We start from the raw sequence: 20694 nt of genomic DNA on the forward strand, positions 1-20694 counted from the left end.
CTTCCTGTCTACTTCCCACCCATTCTCTGCCTGCCTCCTAATTCAACCACGGAGCCCTAGCTTACACGTATTGCTTTTGCGTCACAGTGGAGACCCACGATGCAAAAGCATTGTGGTAAAGAGCGGCGCTGCAAAGGCGGTAGGGGTAAGACATGCCACCCGTTAGTTACTTTTGAAAAAATAATTCTTCAAATACTTGCTGGATTCATGCAGAGTTGTCCTCCAAAGCAGATTGTATGACAGACCATTGGGCTGCTACAGTGGTCTAAATTCCAATACATAACCTACATTTTCTCCACATTTTTATTTTTCGACCCTGAAACTATTATGCCAGATTCATTATTGTTGGTGCAATACAGTCTTCTTCCTGTGATTTGATATGAAGTATTTATATTGCGCAACCGCGCAGCCTTGACATCACAGGGAGACAATAAAGAAAGGCCAGGAATTGTTTCAAAATCTGAAAGGTTTTAAGGGCTCTGTGTAAGAAACGCAGGGAGTTACACTTCCCAAGATACTGAGGGAGGGAGTTTGAAATGCGATGTCGGAAAATGGAGAAACGCCTGTTCCCCTTGTTCTATTATCTGATTCAGGGATTAAGCAATTATATAGCCACTGGGCGTTTGCAAGGGTCTAGAGGATTAATAGACTTGGGCACCCAGTGCACCATATTGGCAATAGCAGAAGATAGAAGAGGATTTAGGGAATTTAAAAATGTGCCTCGCAGTTGTATTTTGGATGACTTGGAATTCAATGTGTGCCTGAAATAACTAAGTAAAGCACATTTTTATAATCAAGTGCAGTGTTAACTAAAGCCCCAACAATCACACATAATCTTCCCTTGAGAGGTAAGGGGAAATCTGACGGAACAGTCGAAATCTGAAAGGTGGCGCCTTAACCACCTCCCCCACTTGAATAGTGACTCTTAAATTGGGTCGCCATACAAGTCCTGAATTCATGACGTTCCTTGCATTAGAAGAAAGAAGTCCATAAAAGACAGGTAAATTAATGGGTGCTTGAGCAAATGTGTGAAGGGCTGAAATGAAGAGGTCTGTTTTAGATGGGTTCACTTTTAGTCCATTACGGACATTTTCCAGTCTTCTACTTCTTTCAAACAAGAGGCCAGCTTTCGAAAATCATCTTCAGGGCCCGAAACCTGCACATACATGTGGGTATCATCGGCATATCAATTTTATTGTACTCCTGATCTAACCAAAAGATAGAACATAGGCTGAATGTAAAAATCAAATAGGTGTGGGGGCAAACAATATCACTTTGGAGACACTAAAGGAAACACAAATAGGTTTAGAGACACAAAAGCCTAATTTAACAGTCTGGGCCTGATCAATTAAGAAGGAGCAAAACAAACTAATTGCCCCATCCGATTTCCCAATGTGGGCTTTAAGACTGATGTAACAACGAAGGCGTTGCCCACATAGATTGCCAGTTTCATGCTAATATTTGAGCTGGTGCTATATCTCCCACCTTAAGAATCTGGACAGTCAAAGTTTACAAGTACCCACCAAAAAGCAAGGATAAAAGAGGACACCCCTGCCAAGACCCTTACCAATAAAGTTAAACCCCCTATAAATATTTGTGATTTGGGTAGCAAGTACAGTGCCTTAGGATTTTTTTTACAGAGGAAAAATAATGCATTCATACGTTGCAGTGCAGTGAACAAGAAATCCCAGCTGACCCTGCCAAATACTTTGTGTGCGTAGTACAACGCTGCATTGTTTGCCGGGTAGGTTAACACTAAAATCCCATACGTTATTACAAATCCTTATCCTAAATGTCTCTATCACACTTAGAGACTAAATCTAACACCTACCACCATTAAGGAGACAATTACAACATTGCTACAGCACAACTGTATTAAATATGTCTTTATAGCACGACTAGTGTAAGAGCCGGTGTACGCGGGTCAAAGTGCAGGTTTGCATTGGCACAGTAGGACCACTATATATCCTAAGGCAACCGCTCCCTTTAACGGTGACAACAGGCGGAGCTACTGCATCAGACTAAAATACAGGTATAGACATACATCTGGCCTTTTATTATATTTTTAGATTAGATATGAACTTGTGTGTTGCATTGCACAGTTCCTCATGCGGCCAAATTTCATAAAGCGTTCTATTCTACTATAATATTCAATATGTTTACACATGTTTGTTTGTAATTGTACATACGACACCCTTTATGAATCCTTCCTCATGACAATGAAAATGAGAAATTGCCTGGTGGGCGAGCTTTTGGTAACTAAGCAAGAGAGGCCATTTGTCTATTGTGTTTATATATATCTTTGTTAAATTTAGTGCATTAGATGTTAGAAACTTTCTAAAGTTGGTTGATCACATCTGTTAGCATAATTCCATTCCTTTCTGTAGACCATCTTGTTAGGGTGGTGGAATCACTGTCTTCAGGACAACTCTACAGAGGGTGCCTTTAGATACCTTTTGGTTGAGTTAAGGACTGCCAATGCATCTGGTTTTGTAAATGAATACTCCCAGATCTTCACACTCTCCTGCATCTGCTTCACATGTGACTGTGTCATTGTTTGCTTAGACTAATATTATCCACCCACATATGCCAACCTCAGCATAACGCATAGACCCCCCTGGTATTTTCAGTATAGGTGGTATTAGCCGTTTATTTGTGTTTCTACTGGTTACCATCACTGTTGGCCTCGCTTCTTTAGCTACTACTACATATTTTCTTGCTTTATGTAAGACTCTTCGAAGAGTTTAAGTTTGGTAGAGGCTAGCGTGAAGTGTGCCGAAGGCTTGTGTATTAAAACTCCTTTCCTTCCATTATGCCGCATTAGCATTTTATAATGTGCATAGTTACTAACTTGACAACTTTTTTTAAAAATCTGTTATAAGTATATGGACACTAATTTTATACCATAAAATTGCAATAGGTAAAATCATGCATGGGATTGCAAAAACTTTGCTTTTCTCTATTTAACATCTGGCTGAATCTTTTCTCTCCTCTAGTCCGAAAATGGTGTGTACCCCAGGCTTGATTTTTGCGCTGTGCAACCACATACAAAAGAGTCAATACAATAAAGGCAATCTCTACTTCACTTAACTAAAAAAGGTCCATGAAAGGATTAGGATCTTCAATATAATACTTGTGCATGCGCAGTTTAACACAATGGCAACGTGCTTGCGATGCACACGGTTTCCACCGAGCCCCAGTTATTACCCGTGGAATGCAGCTTTAGAGGGCTCCCTTGCTCTGTGTTTGTAAGGATTCATTAACAGAACTGACGATGATAGACTAGCAACCCTTGCATTGCACTACTACTTTTATGAAGTAAGGCCCTTTCACATTCCCAACTAATGGGATCGTTCATCACAGCTGATAACAAAGGTGTGTCTTTTGGCTCTGAATCCAGGCACGAGGAGAGGCATTTTAAGATTCAGTGAAGCTACTTCAGCAGCTAAAGCTGTTATAGCCATCTCCTAACTATGCAACCCTTGTTGCATACAAACATATCTGCAGGGCATATTAGCCTTTTGTTCAGAAGGCTGTCCCAATTTTCTATGTCCCGTTGGGGCTCTAGATTTCGACATAAGGAGGCACTGTTGGATGTACTGGCCCCAGACTTTCTAAGTGCTACTCTGATGAAAGACCTACAGCTGATGCAGGCTGCATAGAAATCTAAGCCAGGGTTGCCAAAAAGAATGGGCTGCCCAAAATTGAGTGTCATCATCTACCATATATTGGCACCAAACTCTGTATTCTGGTCCACCCATTGAACTGTTGGGAATGTGCTTCTGATAGGTCAGCAAGTACTTCTTACGCTTGTGTGCGAAACAAACTTGACATGTTGAGAATAAGGACCAGCAAAATACCACACAGCCGCTTCTCTTGCATCCTGCTCCGGAGTAGTTCAGAAAAGTAATGTTTTCTCTCAGAAATGCCTGGTGAAAGGATTAGCAAGTTTGTGGGTTTCTTAGATTCTGGACCCAGTAAACTTTGGCTGTAATTTAGTTCTGTTTTGGATGTTTTTATGTTTTTTTCTCAGAGTGTGTGCATGGTGTGATGAATCCATGAATGTCATCACTTCTTTCTTTGGGATGACCCCCATTATGTCGCCAAGGGGATGGCAGCTATTACCTGATCCTGACCCTGGCAGTGGCTTTGAGGGAGGACCACCTGGAAGGAGGTGACTCTCAGGGAGAACAGGTAGCATCAGTGGAAGAAATCAAATATCCTCCTTTCTCCTTAAAGGATGCTTAGTCAGTCCCTCATGCCTTAATGACATATTGTTACCCTCACTCCGCACCTCTATGCAAAGTTGGTGTGTCCAAAATCCCACAAGGGAGAAAATGCGGGCCACTGAGACAAGGAAGAGGCAGGGAGTAGTGAAGACCACGCCCCAGGCAACTCGATATCCATTTCCTCAGAGTGATCTTAAACCTAACTTGCCCTCCAAAACTATTGAAAATACTTTTTCAAAATCTACATACAAGTCATCAAACTTGCTATTCAGAACTTCTGAGAACACCTTTACAGGTTCTGCCTACAAGTTATCACAAACTGACTTCCCTTCTTCTAAGAATAGAAGTAGTGCCACAAGAAAGCTGAACCGAGTTATGAAGATCAGTGATGGCCAAGAACGTAAGGTGCGCTCTAGTTGTTGCAAGTGCATATTGGCTGGTGGGACATTTAAACAGCAAAGCCATCTGACAAGGATGAAGCTGGCTGGAGCGGCCGGGTCCTCTCGATGCTGACTGTGGCACTGCTGGGCGAATGCAAGGTCCGTGGAGTTAACCCACTGAGATCGATACACCGTGGGAATGCCAAATGAGGAAGGATGGCCTCTTGGTGTGCAGCTGTACAAAAGAACTGCCTACGCACTGTTGGAGCCCAATGGAGTGCAGAATAGGGAAGCGAGAGTCGCAGGAAGGAGAGGAACCACAAAGCAGAGCCCGAAGGAAGGAAGCAGGATGCCAATGAGCCACCACAGGAGATGCAACAGACAACAACATTTTTTAGAACGGGAGCCACAGGATTGGGACATGAAGCCGAAGATCACCCGGACCATGAGAGCATTGTGGTGAATTTATCGACAAATTATCTAACCCACAATGAACTAACACTAGAGAAAGGATTAGGGTTTTTAACTAGCAACAAACACAATTGCTTCACCTTTAGACAGGAATTCTCAGACCTAATGCGTAAGATCCACTTGAAACAAATTTTTTGAAGACAAAGAGATAGAAAACGAGGAAGAAGAATAGTGGCCTCCGGAACAAATCAAGATGTATACCTCCTGTGCAAACTCGAAGCGCCGAAGCAAGAGTATTTGAAAATCGAGTTCTGGTAGATCTAGAGAAACTAGAAATGGAAAACAGACAAGCTAAGGGGTTCCAGAATACCAGCAATGTCGAAAAAGCCACGCTCCAATCCCTTTTACAGAACAATAACATAGTTAATCAAAGAGCAGACAAGGGAGGAGCGATAGTTGTCCAAGATAGAACGGACTACATTCAAGAATGGAATAGACAATGCAAGGTAACAAGAGCTATACAAAATTAGAAGGAAATCCCACTGGAAACTTAGAAAAGCTGATTAGTCAGAAAGTAGCAAAAGCTCGAGAAAGAACTTGGATCTTTAAAAAAGAAGCAGAATTCTTGGTAATGGACAAACCAAGAATGCCCCAATTTTATACTCTCCCAAAAATACACAAAACTCTGACGAAACCACCTAGACGACTCATAGTCTCGGGCCTAGATTCAGTTCTAGAAACTTTGTCAAAATTCGCAGACACAGTCTTACAACGCCTAGTTAAGAAAATGACCTCGTACATCAAGGACACAGATGATTAAAGAAATAGAAGGGATAACATTTGATCATAACAATGAAATACTAATGTTTCCAGATGTTGTAGCCCTGTATACAAGCAGCCTAGAGGGAGCTTCATTACAGATGCTAGAAGAACGACTACAACAAGAGACAACAGATACCAGAAACTCTACATCTTTCATCTTATGGTGCGCCGAAATTGCACTGACAGAAAACTGCTTTCATTTCAATGGCAACTACTACAAACAAATCCAAGGTACCACGATGGGAGCTACTCTAGCCCCAAATTTTGCTAATCTATACATGGAGTATTTTGAAGAAAACATGATATATGCAGAAACAAACCCATTTAAAGAACAGCTTTGCCTGTGGCGACACTATATAGATGACGTGTTTATCCTGTGGACGGAGAATTAAGCTGCGGCAGCTGCCTTTTTTCAGTGGATAAATAAACAAGCCTGACATCTTAAATTCATGTATACACTGGACAGGAACAAAATACATTACATTGATCCTACCATCAAAGTCGACACGGAGAAAAAGAGTCTATTCGTAAAACCATTAAAAAAAATCAGCAGACAAAAATGCCTTACTACACTACACCAGTTTCCACTGCCGGCATGTACAGGACAATCTACCAGTAGGCCAATTCCTCAGACTTAAGAGGTATAGCACGAATCGGAATGACTGCAAACTAGAAGCAAACTGCACGACAGGGGATATCCACCCAAACTAACAGCCAAAGCAATTAAACGGGAGAGATACCTTTAAAAGCGGTTCACTTAAACCGTGTCAATATGTAGTTTCAGGGAACACCAGTTGGTAAAACTGCACAAAAGAAGTTGTAAAAACTGCAAAATAGAAGTACAGAACATCTAGCTGATGTATATTTGCACAAAATAAAAGACGGCCCATGAAAGAATGATAGAACATTCAGATGAATTAATTGTTGTTTTAAATTGAAAAAGAAGAGATGTGGAAAAACTAGTAGTGTGCCCCTGAATAATATCCTGATAAAAGTGTTTTTAGAGAACCTAAGAGAGGAATGAAACATGTTGGGTAGAAGAAAGAGTAGGAAAGAAGTGTGAATTTATGTGACACAAGAAGAAATGCAACAGTAAGGACTGTAGAGTTTGTCATAGCAAAACAATGGTGTTTATAGAAAAAGCTAAGAAAAACTTGGATGTACATTACTCATTACCAGTCCACAATATTTGGAATAATGCCAAATAGATGAATTGCATTATACAAATATTTATTAATTTTATAAAACAAGGGTGTCATTTCCAAATTGAATGCACTATATGTGTACATTTCGTCAATATTTGTGATAAAAGTATGTCTACCTCACAAAAGAGGAATTAGAAGTTAGCCAACAGAGAGAAAACTGAGAACGACATATGACCACCTAAACACTTTAGAGTCTTGTTTGAGTATTTGTAAAGAGGGATTGTTTAGAGATGTCAGTGTTATACCCTCTAGTCTCCATTATACGTTTAGAGTCACCGCGGGAGATGCCATTCCCGTTACAGCAAACCAGTGAGACCACCCGATCGAAGAGGGAACACCAGGGCATTTCGGCAATGGGGCTGAGAGCGAACTGAAGTAAATGAAGAGAATGGGAAGGAACGAAAAGTGCCATATTTCTTGATGAAACAGAGCAGATTAAATATAACAAACTGTCAAGTTTGGAAGTGTGTGCAATATGCATACAAGAAAAGCCCTGGCAGGAGAGTATACCTGGCAATTCAAGTGTTTTGTGTATGAAAAAAGTCTTTGCATTTAGGAAAAGCCCTGGCAGGAGAGTATACCAGGCAGACCCAAGGTGCAGAAGTATGCATATGAGAAAAGCCCTGGCAGGAGAGTATATCAGGCATTGCATATCATAAGTGTTTGGATATGATGAAAAGAAGGGTTTGCATCTGAGAGAATCCCAGCAGGGGAGTATACCAGGTAAGAACAAATTGGTCAAGCTATAAAATACACTGCATGAGAAAAATCTTGATAGGGATACATCAGGAAGCAACCAAAGAGTGTGATTGAGAGATATCATGGAGTAATAAGAAACCTGGCAGGAGAGTACACGAGGCAGTCTATCAAGAATCAGACTGTCAGCCAAGCTACTTTGTATGTTAATTATATTTGATCTAAAGGAACTTAAGGAACCAGTATAAAGCTGAAGAGATATCCAGGGGAAGGGAACCAGCCTCTGGAAATGTGAATGTTATCCTCCTGGAACCTTTATGTTGGAGTTAAAGCATTTTCCTTTTTTGAACATTTGTACACCTTCCAAGGCCAAAGACATTTCCCTTTGCACCTTATAGTTGATTTTTAGAATGTGAGGGTCAGAATAGTACTTTGGACACAGGAAGGTTTGCTTTGGACAGCTTGACAAATGACTGACCCATTAGTTTTGTTTTAGGTAGAGTAAATACCTCTTGGAGCAGGGACAGAGAGGCATGTTCCACACCCATTTTTGTTCAATAAATGTGTATGAATAATGTGAATAGATTCAAAAACGTATTTATAAAATCCCCGATGTGCTACAATTAGGATACCTTTTCGATAGTGATGTAGGCTAGTGTTCAGTGTCGGAACAGGTATCGGCCACTAATTGTTTCTGACCAGTTGGTTTTCTTCAGGGCTTCTAAAACTCAGTGCAGTTGTTTGATGTCTGTGCGGTGTAGATGGACATTTCAGTATGGCGCACTGTCTTCCTCAAGTAATGGCGATAATTTGCTTTTCTCTTTTTTTCTCAATCCCCTCTCTTCCAGCCTATCACCAGTTAAGTTGAATAAGGGTGCAAGAGGGGTCTCACACTACTACACTATATCTTGCCCCAAAATTGCCAGTGACAAGTTGGCTAATTGTATCTCACTCTGTAGGGACATTGTGCTTTCGGTAGCTGCAGGTTATGCTCCTTATTCTGTCGTCGCTGGAAATGCCCGTATCGTTTCCATACCCACCTTGCCTAATGACCATAAAAAGAATACTGAAGCATGCCATTTTCCTCATATGCATGTTCCGCCTCAGTCTCTTTCTGTGTCTCTTTCATGTTCATGTTCTTGCTTTCTTGCATATGTGATGTGTGTTTTCACTTGGTTGGATGTGGGTGGTTCCTGCCAATGTTTTTGCCCTTTTCTATGCAGGCGTCTTCTAGCAACTCCCTTTTTAATAGTGGTTGCACATTTCAGTTTTACGCTGCTTTTGAGGTCATGTTTCCACAGTTTAATGTGGCGTTAAAGTGACGTATTTTGTACAGAGTGGATAATTCTATTTCTGGTATAAATGGGCCTTTACATTCGCCATTGTTTGTGATGTCTTTTTTTGCCATGGACACATATTCTTAATGTCATTATGTGTACTGATAAATTGATCTATTTAAATAATCACAATTGTGTGTATTTAATATGATGGGTCTGTTTTCTAAATTAAAAATGAAATTCGTTTGTGGCAAATGATTGACGTTTTCCTTTTAGTCGATACACACAACCAGTTAATCAAAATGTACTCCAGCATGTCGTTTTTAAAATCTTAACGAATGTCTGACTTTTTAGGGCTATACATGTATGAAACTGTTAAAATGGTAAATGCTACTTTAATTGTTATTACGTTGCGCGTGAGAGTAGCGAAACTGGATGCTCGTACACCCCCCCCCGCCCTCCTTTGGAACTTTTTCAAAAACCGTGTTAGACCTGGGAGTAAAGATTCACCTCACAAGTATCATAAGGCAAGACTAGACATTAGCATCGACTTAGCGCCAGCACACAGGCCACGCTCGCTCTGTTGCCCTCCCAATTGTGGCCTAAATGCTAGAGGGCAATCGTAGACGAAATCTCGCTTTGCCTAATAGAAACTGCAAGCCCTGTTGCTGTTTACAGGCTCCTTTTAAAAAGATTACGTCGTCCGCGCCTAGGCGCGAGGCGGGTAAGTGATTGTTTTTTTACGGGAATACACCATTTAAATTGAATTTATAGAAACCAGGTTGAGTAGCAGAATAGATACATATACATGAGGCAAGATATATACTTTTCAAACAGGAAATACCTCAGAAATTAGTACATATGCGGTTTTATTTTTGTTTACAGATATATTTTAACTTATAACTAGACGAGTGATCAAGTGAAATGCTGTATTTCTACATTTTCAAAACACAGTTGACTGAAAATGATATTGCTCCAATAGTTTAAATTGCGTGTTGACTTTCTTGAATGCTTTCCAGGTATAAACCTATGCAGAAAGTGGAAGGGGTTGCAGATGGTTACACGGGAAGTGGCCAGCAGACAGGCACATCTGTTGAGCAGACTGTTATTGCCCAAAGTCAACATCATCAGCAGTTTTTAGGTATGTGATGCCTTGCAATGTATTAATTGGGCACATACAATCCCACAAATGCAAAAGAATGTGTATTTGTCAATGCTTTAGCTCTAGGACCTAGCACTTATATATTCCCTCCAGACAACCGTTATGTTGCCAATTGCATATGATGTGTAATCGTATTTACTTGGATGTAGAGTGCTTCCTGGGTGGATTGGGAACTCTGTATAAGAAAACTTAAAATGCACAAAAAGCGGCCACAATGTGCTTATAAAAGGCTTATATCACCCTGTTGGCCCCCCTGGTTTATGATCACATTTTAGCAACATCTGGTTCAGTTTGTGCTTGCACCAGTTGCCCAGACAAATGGTTCTCGTTTTCTTGGTATACCTGTGACAAATTTTGAGACTTGGAAGAATTGTATCCAATTGAAGACTTGCTTCAGGATTACACTGTGGCATGTAGGCCGAGCCTTTTACATATGACATCTGAACCCTGTGACTCTTGAACTGGGTTGCTTTGTCTCTTCTTTTCCATACATTATTTTCGAAGGGATTGTGTCCTCCGACGTATTCCTTATCTTAGATATAAATCCTTCAGCTTTGCTGGCCTCGGAAAATTTTTTCGCCAGAGGGCGCTGCGCGTCGATGATCGCCGAGTCGATGACCCTCGACGGCCTCCGTGCCGACGTCGACGTCATCCTGCCTATAAAGGCCGCGCGCAGCGTCCGTTGCTCAGTTCCGTTTTTCCGCGCTTCGTTGTGCCTCGGAACACCGTTGCTCAGTTCTCGTCAAGATAAACGTATATAATAACTACTATTTACCTCGATATCGATGGCATCCTCCTCCGACCCGACGACCCCTCGGTCCGGTTTCAAAAAGTGCCGAGACTGCGGGAAGAAAATGTCGTTGACGGACCCTCACAGAGTCTGTTTGTGGTGTCTGGGAATCACGCACCAGAGTTCGGAGTGTGAGGAATGCCTTTCCATGACGGCGAAAGCCTTGAAGGAGCGTAGGGGGAAGCTCGAGAGAGGTAGGTCAACTTTAACTTCCTCGAAAGCTTCTTCGGTAGAGTCGAGACGTTCGTCTCCTCACCATAAAAAACACTCTCGATCTAGATCACGAAGTGGCTCCCACCACTCGTCGACATCGAGACACTCGAAGAAGAGACGTAGGAGATCCCCTTCGTCATCTTCGTCGAGTTCTCCTGAGAGAGTTCATTGCCCCACAAAACGCAGCTCGCAAGCTGAGTGGGAGGAATTCAGGAAAAAGATGCTAAGCATCTTCGAGAAAGCGGCCTCGTCCCCCTCGAAGACAGCTGAGGGTGATACCCCGGGTAAAAAACCCAAAAAATCTAAACGCCGCGAGTCGCAGTACCCGGCGGAAAAGTCAACCCGAAAGCGCCTCGAGCCATCGGGAGATAAAGCATCATCGACGCCATCGTCGAAAACTCCTTCGAAACAGAGGTCGGCGCCATCGACGCCGTTGTCGAAGGATCCATCGGCGCATCAGTCGATCGAGTCGACGCCGACGTCGACGCCGATATCGACGCCGGTGAAGGAAAGAACCACGGCTACTCCACAGCCAACGGTTAGACAAAAGACCTCCGACTCGACGCCGAGAACGTCGACGTCGTTCTCGAGCAGGACTCCGATCCTTTCGAGTTCTTCGAGGCCTAGTACACATTTCTCGACGCTTTTCACGGCGCCTTCGAGTACTTTCACGTCGGTGTCGACGACATCGACGTTTTCAAGGCCTGTGATGATGGCTCCTTCTGCATTGGAAATGGGGTTTATACCATTCCAAAAACCAATGTATCCCCCTTTAACCTCGATTTTTGAGGAAAGGGAGGATTCAGACCAAGATATTGATTTACAGAGGACCACATCACCAGAGCCAGAGACTTTCGCCTCTGAGGAAGGAAGATTAAAAAATCTTCAGGATGCACTTCAGGAAGCTAGTGGCTTGGACACTTCTCCTGAAGCAGAATTTATCAAACCAGACCCAGGAGAACATGCGGAGACTCCATATAGAGCTCTGATGTCTAGAATCATAGAATTTATGGGTTGGTCTGCACCTTCTCCTGCCTTTCAGCAGGATGACCTCACTGACATACTGGACAAGGGCCCACAGGAGGATCCTGTGGTTCCATTTCACTCTGCTCTACAGAGAAGGATTTTGACAAACTGGGAAACGCCAGAAATTATCCCGGCAGTAAATAAAAAACTGTCAACAAAATACAGGGTGGCTAGTTCTGACCCTGAATATTTGTCAAAACACCCTACTCCTGAGAGCTTGGTTGTACAGGCTGCAACCTCATCAGGCAGCACATCTGCATACCCCACTGCTCCGCAGGATAGGGATGACAAAAAGTATGATGCCATGGCTAAGAAGGTTTTTTCTGCCTGTAGCATGGCGTTAAAGTCTATTAACGCGACCTGTACGCTCGCTAGGTTCAGCCACACCCTTTGGGAGTGCGCTTCATCAGCGGCTGACTGCCTCCAAGAAGGAGAGGAAAGGGACGCATTTTTAAACATCATCAGGGATGGTAAAGATGCGATGTGCGAGACCCTACAAACTGGCCTAGATTCTGCTGACAGTATCAGCAGGGCCATGGCGGCAAGTACCACAATCCGCAGGCATGCGTGGTTGAGGAAGTCTGGTTTTGCCTCTGACGTGCAGACCAGGCTTTTGAATATGCCCTTTGACGGTTCTACCCTCTTTGGAAAGAAGGCGGATGACAGTTTGGAGAAACTGCAAACGTCCAAGGCAGCAGCCAAGTCATTGGGAGCTGCTATCCGTCAGAATACCTTTCGTCCTTCGGGATCATCGTGGAGAGGACGGTCCTTTCGTTACTATTCCTCATATGGAAGGGGCAGGGGACGACCGGCTCAAAGAGGCCAAGGAAGATTTACCCGTGGTGGACGGGGTAGGGGAAAGAAAGCCGCACCCGCAGGAGCAGGAGCCACTTTACCTTCGGCAACTGCATCAGCCGCTTCAAAACCACTCTGAGGTCTCCCCTCACAGAACACCAGTAGGGGGCAGGTTAACTCACCATCTGACGGAATGGCAGGCTATTACGTCAGATGCTTGGGCTCTGGAGACAGTGGCCCAAGGTTACTGCCTGCCCTTCCTACATATCCCTCAGAGTCATCCACCGGGGAACAACCCTTTGAAGCTTCCAGATCCGCTCCTCTTGCAGGAGGTTTTAGACCTGCTAGAGAAAGGTGCCATAGAACTGGTACCTGTAGCGGAAAGGAACAAGGGTTGGTACTCCCCCTACTTCATAATACCGAAGAAGGACGGAGGACTGAGACCCATCTTAGACTTACGGGAATTGAACAAATTCCTCCGAAAGGACAAGTTCAAGATGGTGACTCTCTCTCAGATCCTTCAGGCCCTCCAGCTTCAGGACTGGTTGGTATCTCTAGACCTCCAGGACGCTTATTTCCATGTGCCGATCCATCCCAGGCACAGGAGATACCTGAGGTTCGCAATTGGCAGCTCTCATTATCAATTTCGAGTTCTGCCATTTGGGCTAACCTCCGCCCCGAGGGTCTTTACCAAGCTAATGTCGGTTGTGGCTGCAAGTCTAAGGAGGGAAGGGATTCATGTCTACCCTTACCTAGACGATTGGTTGATCAGAGCTGTATCTTCGGAACAGGCTCAGAGACAACTGGATTATGTTTGCCACTTCCTTCACAAGCTGGGCTTCTCCCTCAATTTAAAGAAGTCACAGATGATACCATCACAGAGACTCCAATTCATTGGAGCAGTCCTGGACACTTCCCTGGGAAAAGCCTTGCCACCAGAGGTGAGGGCTCGAGATATTCTGCAGATGGTCATCAGATTTCAGAATGCCCAATATCTCCCAGCCTACGACTTTCTGAGGTTGCTAGGCCTCATGGCATCCTGCATATTCCTCGTGCCGGAGGCTCGCCTGAGAATGAGATCCCTCCAGTGGGCACTGAGAACTCAGTGGTCACAGTTCTCAGGAAGGATGACAGATCTCCTTCGGATCCCGGTCAAAGTAGCCCGAGACCTTCAGTGGTGGGCCTGTCGGGAGAACATCCTGAAAGGAGAAATGTTTTGGCAACCATGGCCGGAGATAACAGTAGTCACGGATGCCTCACTCACGGGGTGGGGAGCTCACGCCAACGACTTGACCATCAGCGGTCGTTGGTCTCCATCGGAGTCCAGACTACATATCAACCTGTTGGAGCTGAGAGCCATCAGACTAGCGCTGAAGGCTTTTCTGCCGTCTGTACGGGGAAGAAACGTCCTAATAATGACGGACAATACAGTGGCCATGCACTACCTCATCAAAAGAGGAGGCGTAGGCTCACTACCACTGTGCAGAGAGGCGATGCAGCTCTGGTTTTGGGCAATTCAGGAAGGAATCTCTCTATCGGCAATTCACCTAGCCGGAGAGAAGAACTTGACAGCGGACGCTCTGAGCAGGCAGAGCACAGTCTCTCACGAGTGGGAGATAGCTCAGGAAGTCCTTCAAGAGATCTTCGCCCTTTGGGGAACCCCTCAAGTGGATCTGTTCGCCACCAGTATCAACAGGAAGTGCGACAGATTTTGCTCAAGGGAATTTCCCCCGAGAGGAGCTCTAGGAGATGCGTTCGTAGTGGACTGGGAGTTCCCACTTCTGTACGCGTTCCCTCCGGTCCCTGTCATTCCTCAAATGATCAGGAGGTTGAGAAGGTTTCGGAAGACCATGATCCTAATTGCCCCGGATTGGGCCAGGAGAACGTGGTACCCGGACCTTCTAGACATGTCCATCTGCCCTCCAATTCGACTGCCATACAGAGAGGATCTTCTCTCGCAGAAGGAAGGTCAGGTTCTCCATCCAGCCATCAAGACCCTCAACCTTCACGCTTGGTGTCTGAAAGGTTGAGGTACAAGGATTGGGACCTTCCGGATGATGTTATGGAGGTGTTGCTTTCGGCCAGAAGGCCGGCAACTAAAACTCTATACCGCTGCCGTTGGAACAAATTTTGCAGCTGGTGCAGAGAAAAGAATATTGAACCCTTTTCTTGTGGTACACCTATGGTGTTGTCATTCTTACTTTACCTGGCTAATTCAGGCCTACAGGTTGGCACAATTAAGGGCTATCTCGCAGCGCTATCAATCTTTAAGCGCACTGCAGAGGAGCCTTCATACTTCAAAATTCCATTGGTAATACAATACCTAAAAGGATTAACTAATGTTTATCCCCCGAAACCTTTTCAAGTTCCCTTATGGGATTTAAACCTAATTTTAAACTTCCTAAAGGGTGCCCCTTTTGAACCACTACACTCTTGTTCATTGAAGCTTCTCACCCTCAAAACTGTTTTGCTAATAGCATTGACATCTGCTAGAAGGGTTAGCGAGTTGCAAGCCTTATCGTGTAAACCTCCACATACAATCTTTTACAAGGACAAAGTTGTTCTTCAGGTGAAGCCTAACTTCCTCCCGAAGGTAGTCTCGGAGTTTCACATCACTCAGAAGATTATATTACCTTCTTTCTACCCTCCTCCTCATCCGGGGAAGGAGGAAGAGAGACTGCACAGGCTGGACCCTAAGCGAGCCTTGAGCTTCTATATCAGCAGATTGGCTAAGATCAGACAAGCAGACCAACTCTTTGTAGGTTATGCAGGACATAAGTTGGGCCTTCCAATAACAAAACAAACCATCTCCAGATGGATTATTTTAGCCATTCTGGAGTGCTACAAATTGGCAGGAAAGGAGCCTCCTCAAAATCTAAGGGCTCATTCTACCAGGGGTATCGCAACATCCTCAGCCCTTCAAAGAGGGGTGCCAATTCGAGATATATGTGCGGCTGCCACATGGTCGTCCGCACATACATTTACCAAATTCTATAGCCTGGATTCCTCCTCTAGTCAAGAAACTAGATTCGGCAAGGCTGTGTTACACTCTGTCCATTCTGGAAGGGTAACATAACTTTTATTACTCCCGCCTCCAGTCACAATACCACTGCTATGGGAGTCTATCTAAGATAAGGAATACGTCGGAGGACACAATCCCTTCGAAGAACTAGTTACTCTTACCTTGTAACGTTCTTTCGATGGGATGTTCCTCCGACGTATTCCTTATCGACCCTCCCATCCATCCCCGCAGTATGACTTCCTGTGGGTTTGCAGCCTATGCTCCTTCAAGGTGATTAGTCTAATCCAAAAACATTACTGGGGACTACAAAACGGAACTGAGCAACGGACGCTGCGCGCGGCCTTTATAGGCAGGATGACGTCGACGTCGGCACGGAGGCCGTCGAGGGTCATCGACTCGGCGATCATCGACGCGCAGCGCCCTCTGGCGAAAAAATTTTCCGAGGCCAGCAAAGCTGAAGGATTTATATCTAAGATAAGGAATACGTCGGAGGAACATCCCATCGAAAGAACGTTACAAGGTAAGAGTAACTAGTTCTTCTGCTGCCTCTCAATGTTCAAGTTGTTTTGACCTCTTCACTCCTTTTAAGATTAAGTAATTAAAGTTTTCAGCACCTGAAATGGTCAAGTGCGCTTAAGGTTTAATTGCCTATCAAGTTAAAAATCTCAGTATCCCTCAGATCCAAACTTTCATTGCCTCTCGCCTCAGGTTCAAGATTTCTTCACCTTTCTGTTTTAAGCTTTGAGCGCCTCTCCGGTACAATATTTCCTTACTTCTCTGGTTCTGGGTTTCTGCACCTCCTCAGGTCTAGGGTTTCTGCACCTCCTCAGGTTTAGGGTTTCTGCAGTTCGCGAGTTTGCGCTCTCAGCACTACTCACTGGACCTCTCAGTTAAGGTTTCAGCACCTTCCAGGTTCGCCTTTCAGCACCTTCCAGGTTCAAGGTTTCAGCACCTCCTACGTTCCAGCACCTTCCAGGTTCAAGGTTTCAGCACCTCCTAGGTTCAAGCACCTTCCAGGATCAAGGTTTCAGCACCTCCTAGGTTCAAGCACCTTCCAGGTTCAAGGTTTCAGCACCTCCTAGGTTCAAGCAGCACCCAGGTTCAAGGTTTCAGGACCTCCTAGGTTCAAGCACATTCCAGGTTCAAGCTTTCAGCACCTCCTAGATTCAAGCAGCGCCCAGGTTCAAGGTTTCCACACTTCTCAGCTTTAAGTTTCAGCACGTCCCATGTGCATGTGTCTAGCCCCTCTAATGTTCAAGGTTTCATGCCCCCATCAGGCTATTGGTTTCAGGACTTCTCAGGTTCAGGGGCTCTGGATCCCCCAGAATCAAGGGCTCAGTCACTCGTAGGTTAAGGTTCCATGCACTAATCAGGTTTATTTGGTACATGTAGTTGGCTTCTTCCATGCTCCACTCAGACCCTCCTGCTCCGATGTATGGACATTTTCTGCTGCTGAGGTTTTGAAGCACACTTTTATAAGGGTCTGTTCCGTCCATTACTATATCCCCCTCACTAATCGGAGTTGTTTTGTCTGTAGTATATGATTTCATCAGTAGTTTTTCTATGGATTTGTCCCGCTTCCAAAGTGAAGTCAGCTGACTCTATGAAGTTCTTTAAAGGCCTGCCATAATTCTGCATTCTGCATGAACTGACTCTCGGGCATGACAGATCCTTGTACCTTTGCAATGCAAGACACTGCGTTGAATGCTCCGGTGCCCTGAGGTTTGGGCATGTGTCCCCTCTGTGATCAGATCGGCAACCTGTATTTGTCTCTTCACTTGCCATAACATTCTACTCTAGTCACAGCATTCAGGCCACAGCACTCTGTGGCATATTAGCCTACCTCTAGCATGTGATATCATTCCTTCTTCAGATAGTTTAATACTTGCCATTGTGGCTGCTGGCTTTAAAAAAACAGCAGATTAAGTCTGGAGTTTAGGCCCACTTTGTCACATACCAGAACTCAATATATTAATAAAGAAAAGCAGCAACCGCAACCGGCTCAGGTCTGTGGGATAAGTCTGTGGTGCAGGGATAAAGATACGACCCTTTTTGAACAATAAAAAACAATTCCTCCTACCTTTCACTAACATTTTACATACGTGTGAAAAAAGAGTAAAGGGAAAATTTAGCACCGCCTCAAATTTTGTGTGGGCAAACATTCTGTGCAGCATGATATTTGACCTGCACAGTTTGTCTCTGGCCTAAAATGAGCTGCGACTCTAAATTAGGTATATTTGTTTTTTTTAAAAGCTTTTATTTAACAAATTGCAGAGAAAGTCAAGGGTACGTATGCATTGCGTTATAATCCCAATAAGTGTACATCCTGTAAACATTACATCTTAGTTTAGAGCCACATACCAACAAAAGTCTTTCACCCAAGAGGCCCCTCCTCCCGACACATGAACCTACAGAGGGCGAGAAGTGTTGTAATGCTGAGGGCTTTACCACCATGGCGAGGTACCAATCTGCATATTCAATAAAGGCACTCCAAACAGACACATACCTAGGATATCTCCCTTCACATATGGCAGAGATCTTTTCGGCTACCAAAGTTTGACCCAACACAGTGGGATTACTGGACCTTCAGAGCTTTTCCAGGCACGGGCCATGATTCATTTTGCCACAAGCAAGAGGTGACCTATTAGGGAAGCTGCCTTACCCGAGGCTGGGAACACCCATTGCCCGTGTCTCCTAACAATACTGTGCAGGGGTCCATTGGCAGTTGAAGGCCTGTTATGTCTTTTATGTGACCCAAGACCTCCTTCCAAAGAGGCTAGCTTTTTCGCAGGTCCAAAACACATAAGAGGGAAAACGCATATGTGCATCCCCGCCAGCAGGTGACTGAATAGGTTGCATTCATATGGTGCAACCGCTGAGGCATGAGGTACCATCAGTAGTACGTCTTGTAGGCACACTCTTGATTTGAAACACATTTGGAAGATTCTACCCCAGATGCGCAACCAGGCATCATCGTCTATTTCACAACCTAGGTCCTCCTTCCATTTCTGCATGTATGGTAAGCGTGTCACCGGTTCCCCCACATCCAACAAACTATACACCTTTGATATTATGGCAGTAGGGGTTCTGCCCTGCAAGGAGATTTCCAGCAGATTCAGGGGATGATGAGCCCCCTTCCGATTAGTAGGATGTGTAGCCCAGTGGCGCAGAAGAGCCTAGCAGAATCATTCAGACTTGCAAAGGAAAACAGCCTCCCTCTATTCCACAAATGTCAGCAGGTTCACATCTTCATAGAGCTGTTGAAGGGTTGTCAGTCCCCTATGCATCCATGCCCTAAAAAAACCTGCCCCCTCTTTGCATCCCAGCTGGAAAGCTGGGTTGTTACAAACAGGGTAAGAGTGCCTATTCCCGCAGTTGTGCCTGATCGGCGGAATGTCCTTTTCAAATTTTGGAGGGTATTTCTAGTAGAGATTAGCCCCCTCTCACTTGTGTGCACGCAAATCCATGTAGGGGAATTGGGACAAAGGCCCCACTGAGGGCTCTTGTTCTATCTCCTTCCACCTAGGCATCGACTACTCTCTGCCCCAGGTGAAAGCATGGGAAACCTGTGCCACCACATTGTATCGGAATACGTCAGCGACCCCTAATCCCATGGGCCTAAGGAGTACCCTCTTATAGACCTTGTGCGCTTAGTACCCCCAGAATAATGTCGAGAGCTGATCCTGTATTTCACGTAATTCTGCTTCCGGGATCCTGACTGGCAGTGCCGAACAGTGATAGAGCAACCTGGGTACCAGGTTCATTTTGATCGCTGAGATCCTTGCAAACCAAGACATTGCCTAGAATCCTCAGCCCCACCAATCTTGTTAAATCTTCTATCAGTTCCCCAAAGAAGGGTGGAAAATTCGTCTGGTGAACCTCAGAGCTCTTGCAGGGGAATTTGGACACCAAGGTAAGGTATGGCCTCCCAGGTCTACCGTATCGGGTCATGCAGTACCATTTGGACTCTATCCACTGGACACACCATAACATCCAGCCCACTCGATTTGTCATAGTTAATTTTAAAGCCGGAGACCTTCCTGAACTCGTCTTGTTCGCCCACCATAGTCTTAAAGGAGATGCAGGGATCCAGCAAAGTGAGGAGAACATTGTCTGCATATGCTTGTGGCTCCCCACCTTCACCCTGGTATTGCCGGATTTTGTAAGACTCGTCAGGAAAATGGCTCCATGGATAGTGTGAACAGTAGTGGGGACAGGGGGAACCCCTGCCTGGTTCCTCTGGTTATAGTCATGGAGGGCGAGTATCGCCCTTTAACCCTTATGGAAGTCGATTGCTCTTGATAATTGGCCAGTACAGGTTTGGTGAAATTGGGACCAAAGCCAAATGCTCCGAGGATGAGACGTACATAATTCCAGCCCACCCTGTCAGATGTCCTGTGGGCATCAATGACTACTGTAAGGGAGATTTGTCATTTTTATGCTTCATCCCGTCTCTTAGTGAGAATACCAACACTTTTTTCTGTAATCCTGAAGGAGTAGCCTTTTTCCACTCATTCATTCTTATGTAGTCTGTCTTTTGGAACTCTGTTCTCTGTGTTTTATCTTTGCTATGTCTAGTCTACTAGTCTCTATATCTCTTTTAAGGCATCTGTGTTTACCTTTTTTAGTACACAGCTCCTAATGGGCAATGTTGCTGTGAACCCTT

The 20694-nt window shown here is 44.6% G+C and overlaps 1 protein-coding gene across 6 annotated transcripts in view; it reads left to right on the forward strand.

Annotated features, from left to right (window-relative positions):
• RFX3 (regulatory factor X3) overlaps positions 1-20694 on the forward strand; it is a 1045627-nt gene that overhangs the window by 819475 nt on the left and 205458 nt on the right. For all 6 annotated transcript variants that reach the window (XM_069625736.1, XM_069625732.1, XM_069625731.1 and 3 more), the window contains one exon: positions 10040-10161. In XM_069625736.1, the coding sequence (XP_069481837.1) occupies positions 10040-10161 (122 nt within the window). The remainder of the gene's footprint in view (positions 1-10039; positions 10162-20694) is intronic.

The sequence above is a fragment of the Ambystoma mexicanum genome, chromosome 6p (genome assembly GCF_040938575.1).
Source record: "Ambystoma mexicanum isolate Mex_15411 chromosome 6p, UKY_AmexF1_1, whole genome shotgun sequence".
Taxonomy (NCBI): domain Eukaryota; kingdom Metazoa; phylum Chordata; class Amphibia; order Caudata; family Ambystomatidae; genus Ambystoma; species Ambystoma mexicanum.